This window comes from Carlito syrichta, unplaced genomic scaffold (assembly GCF_000164805.1).
Source record: "Carlito syrichta isolate Samal-C Ts95f unplaced genomic scaffold, Tarsius_syrichta-2.0.1 Scaffold298054, whole genome shotgun sequence".
NCBI lineage: Eukaryota > Metazoa > Chordata > Mammalia > Primates > Tarsiidae > Carlito > Carlito syrichta.
In genome coordinates this window covers 7,140-12,105 of record NW_007242150.1, presented here as the reverse complement: position 1 = coordinate 12,105, position 4,966 = coordinate 7,140, and the positions used below count along the sequence as shown (strand labels likewise).

The following is a 4,966-nucleotide window of genomic DNA, read 5'->3' as shown; positions in this document are numbered from 1 at the left end:
CTAGGTTTTGCAGAAACAATGTAACCAAGTATGTGTCTCAGGTGTCTAATAGGAAAACTTTTCTGTAGAACTTGATGTACAGTAGGAATTTACAGGACAGAAAACACTTGGCAGAGAGGGTAATCTAGGAAATTCCAGATGGAAAGGAGTGGTGGTAACAAGGAACATACTGTGGTGATAGAGGCAGACTGGGTGGCTATTTGGAGCAGAGTGGGAGCAGATGGACTGCAGATGGAGAGATGCAGTGGAGCATGCTGAGGAGAAGTGGGGTCTCATGTCTATGGTATGGCATTGGTGACCGAGTTCATATTCTTAATCAATTCATTTTCATTTAAGTGTTGTGCATATTTAGAAAAGTTGGCACTGTGTACAGAGAAAAGTAGAACACAAATGCCTATGTTCTAGTCATTTTGTAGAGGTTATGAGAAAGAGGGGGATATTTTCTGTACCTGCAGCAGTTTCTATTTATGTTTCAGTGAGAAGCAGCCTTATCTCTCTTTTGATCTCTAGATTTCACAAGAAACAAGTGCTCAGAACTGAATGTTGGGGAATTACTCTAGTGCCACTGAATTTTTTCTCTTAGGCTTCCCAGGCTCCCAAGAAGTACGCCATATCCTTTTTACTACCTTCTTCTTCCTGTACTCAGTGACAGTAATTGGAAATATGGTCATCATTGTCACCGTCTGTGTTGATAAACATCTGCAGTCCCCCATGTATTTCTTCCTTGGCCATCTGTCTGTCCTGGAGGTCCTGATCACATCTACTGCAGTCCCTTCCATGCTGTGGGGGTTGTTGCTTCCAAGCACTCAGATGATATCTTTGACTGCATGTGCTGCGCAGCTCTATTTGTACCTTTCTTTGGGTACCTCAGAGTTGGCATTGATGGGAGCGATGGCTGTGGACCGTTATGTGGCTGTCTGTCACCCCTTGAGATACAACACTGTTATGAGCAGCCACACCTGTATTTGGGTGGTAATTATGTCTTGGGGGTTTGGATTCCTTTCTGAAATTTGGTCAGTCTATGCCACATTTCAGTTGACCTTCTGCAAATCAAATGTGTTAGACCATTTTTACTGTGACCGAGGGCAGTTACTTAAGGTATCCTGTGATGACACTCTTTTCACAGAGTTTATTCTGTTTTTAATGGCTGTTTTCATTATCATTGGTTCTTTGATCCCTACGATTGTCTCCTACACCTACATCGTCTCCACCATCCTCAAAATCCCTTCAGCCTCTGGCCAGAGGAAATCCTTCTCCACCTGTGCCTCCCACTTCACCTATGTTGTGATTGTCTATGGCAGCTGCTTGTTCCTTTATGTGAGACCCAAGCAAACGCAGGCAACTGAGTACAACAGGGTAGCATCCCTGTTGGTTTTAGTAGTGACTCCTTTTCTGAACCCTTTTATCTTTACCCTCCGGAATGACAAGTTCATACAGGCTTTTGGGGATGGCATGAAACGCTGCTACCAACTCATCAAAAATTAGCTCTGTACTGAGGGCAATGCTCATCCTGGACTTGAGTCATCTGATGTACTAAACCAAATCCCAAATGATTCTTCTCAAGATCAAAGTTAAGGCTTCAGGTTAGATCTCTGATCACTCAGGGAATCAATAGTGACTTTTATGCAATGAGAAGAAATCATGAAAGCATAGAGCAAAATAGCGAAAAGAATCCTGGCACCAGGAATCAAATATGTATGTCAGCTGTCAGATAAAAAAATCACATTTTTCTTGATATCCCATTCCCAGGTCTGAGCGTTCTAAAACTGACTCATATCCCTTGTAGGATACAAGGGATATTTAAGGTTATGGCAGTGCTTCAGTCAATAATTGGATGATGCCTACATGGGATATTACCTTGTTATTTTTAAAATGAATATATACATTCATACACCCATTTGGAGTTATAATGCATGCCACAAAATAAATTTGACAAGGGTAAATATACAAAATATGTGTCAGTTTTAGAACGCTCAGACCTGGGAATGGGATATCAAGAAAAATGTGATTTTTTATCTGACAGCTGACATACATATTTGATTCCTGGTGCCATGATTCTTTTCGCTATTTTGCTCTATGCTTTCATGATTTCTTCTCATTGCATAAAAGTCACTATTGATTCCCTGAGTGATCAGAGATCTAACCTGAAGCCTTAACTTTTCCTGTGGTTCTTGCCTCCAATGTCCAACAGTGACAGCCCCTCCCTGTGGATTTTCTTGCAGGCAGTTGTGAGAGTGAACTGTCTGCCTTACCCTGACTTTTTAACAATTGTGATGATGGAGATGTTAATACAGGGTCATCTCTGATTGGTGGACTTTCTCAGACAGGGGCTTAAGGTCTTGGAAAGAAGCACTGTCTTCTCTAATGTCACTGACATTATCACCCGAGGCCCAAATGAGGAGGGTAGTGGGGCTGTGTTCTGGGAACTGATGTGACAAGGCAGAGCCTACTGTGCCGTGTCCTCGGGCTGAGTGGGAAGTGTAAAGACGGCAGAGGGAGAGGTGGTTTATGGCCCAACTCCCTTTGTCTTTGACCATCTTCAATCCTGGCATGGCATATTCCTCTCCCTGCTACCTTAGTTCACCCCAACCCCTCCCAGTTTCTTTGTTGATTTTGTTTCTGTCTTTCTCTCAACTACCAGATTCATTTCTGTGTTTCTCTCCTCCACCATGTCCTCACAAGGATCAGGTTTACCAAGTTTCCCTCCAGCTCTGTACTGAGCTCCCTTAATCCTTATCCCCATTCCTGTATAACCCTATTTTCATCTTCCTTCCTATAATATCTGCTATTGTCAATATTTCTACACTGCATGACACAAGTTTAGATTTCTACTGCATCATTATACAAGTAATTATACAAGTTTGTAACTGAAGCCCAAATGGATATCAAAAGATGACTGCTTATATAATTTATGGAACTTTAATTCAGTTGACTGTTTCACAAATGTAGGAAAAATGAGGAAGTCTTCTAGGTCATTGAAAGAAAGATCACCAAGATATATTGTTGAAAAAGAATAGCAAAGAGCATAAAATGCTGTCAATGTGTTACATTTTTGTTTTTGTTTTTGTTTATTTATCAAATTTTAGATAACATTGAAGCATTCCATATATAAATATTTCATTTTGTGTATTAACATAAGTCTTTGAAGATCTGACAGTCAAGTCTTAAGTCTTAAGTGTAATATATTTTATATCTAGGAATCTTAAACTCAAATAAAGCATGTAATTAATATTAAACAGCATATGTATTAAGATATACTGTTGAGTAAGAATAGCAAAGAGCATAAAATATTGTCTATGTGTTGCATTTTTGTAAAAAAAAAAGGAAAACTTTGTGTATATTCATATTTTGTTAGTTGCATGAAGAAAAGTGTGGGAAGGAAACCAGGAAATGTGTTACCTGGGGATGTGGTGGTGGGAATGGGTTTCATGGGAAGAGTGTTATGAGGTAGACCCTTTATTACATGGCTCTGAATTCTACTGCATCATAATGTATTATGTCTAAAAATAAAAAAGATCATCTTGCTTTAATTTCCAAGGAGAGTTTGCTTGTTTATGCAAATATTTGGTAGAACAAAGGATACATTTTGCCAGAAGTGTCTTTAGTAAATCTAGATGTTTTGTGAAGTAGAGCCAACTAGTGTTAAGTAGCAAATAGTAAGGGAGGAAAGTTGGAGATTCACATTTTTCTTATCCTGAGGCCTTAATTACTTTTGTAATGATATAGTGATAGTCTTTAGTAGATATTACGGATACTTACTTTACATTATCTTATGTATGTTGGGAATATCTTTTTTCAATCTTTTTTTGACTTTTCACTTTTTAATATAGTTTTCTGTCATTTAGAAGTATTTACTTTTGTCAAATTAACTTGCATATATCATTTAAAAATGTCTTTTCTACTCAAATGACACAACAGTAGTTTTTTTTTGATATTTACATGATCTGACGATGTAAACATAATACAACAATTTTTTTGAAAAGAGAAGGCTGTGATAGCATATGCTACATTTTAATGAATATTTTTAATAATTACATTTATCATGATAGTATTAGTATTATAACATTTCTTGAATGGTTTTGAGTGCAATGTGAATAAAGTAAATCAATAATTATGGAACATTTTCATCCTAAATATAATATGGAAGAGGTTAGGTAAAGTCTCTGGAGTTTTATATTTTAAATGCATATGTAGATGTATATGTATTTATATATTGTATATTTATCATATATATGAGTGGACTCTCAGTGCACTCTCAGTGCTCTCTTTGTCTCCCACTGTCTCTGTCTGTCTCTCTTTCTCTTTCTTGGCTCTGTACACTGAAATTTCCTGGCAGCATTGACTAATTCAGTTACAAAAAGCACCTGTAGCCCCAGTTCATGGTCTTAACAATGCCATTTCCTGATATGAGAAACAGTGGCTTCTAGGAGAAGTAACTGGTTCCATATCTAGGACAGGAACTCTACAAGAAAAGCTTGGAAAATCTTGTCATACTGGGTATCAAAAGAATACTAAGGTCATATAAAATAGATTCAGGAGCCAACTGGAGAAGAATTCCACTGGCCAAAGATAGAGGAAGTTGTGCTTCAAAAAATATAAAATTGCAATATTTAAAATCCATAAAATATTTTGACACTTATGAGTTTATAATGGTACTTTAAAAATTAGTCACCTTCAAAAGATGATATTCATTATTCATCAGACCCAAGTTTGAAAGTCTTTGAAACTACCAACTTATCGAAAAATATGCAGAGAGCAGAAAGAAGTATTTAACTGCACCATGGATAGATTCAGCAAAACCCAGATTATAGAAAATATACACCCCAACACCTGAGTTTCTCAACAAATAGGTTAGAAGGAAGTGAAAAAGTTATGAAGAGAATCTGCAGATTAAAAACAATCTCAAAACATGTTAAATAAAATGAGTAGAAGACCAAATAGTAGCTAAATAGTTTAACTGTGTAGT

The 4,966-nt window shown here is 37.2% G+C and overlaps 1 protein-coding gene across 1 annotated transcript; it reads left to right on the top strand.

Moving 5' to 3' along the window:
* The first annotated feature begins 540 nt into the window (after positions 1-540).
* LOC103256934 (putative olfactory receptor 9A1) lies at positions 541-1,485 on the top strand. Its single transcript, XM_008054694.1, has one exon. It carries the CDS (start codon positions 541-543, stop codon positions 1,483-1,485), a length of 945 nt encoding a protein of 314 aa, XP_008052885.1.
* The last annotated feature ends 3,481 nt before the right edge of the window (positions 1,486-4,966 follow it).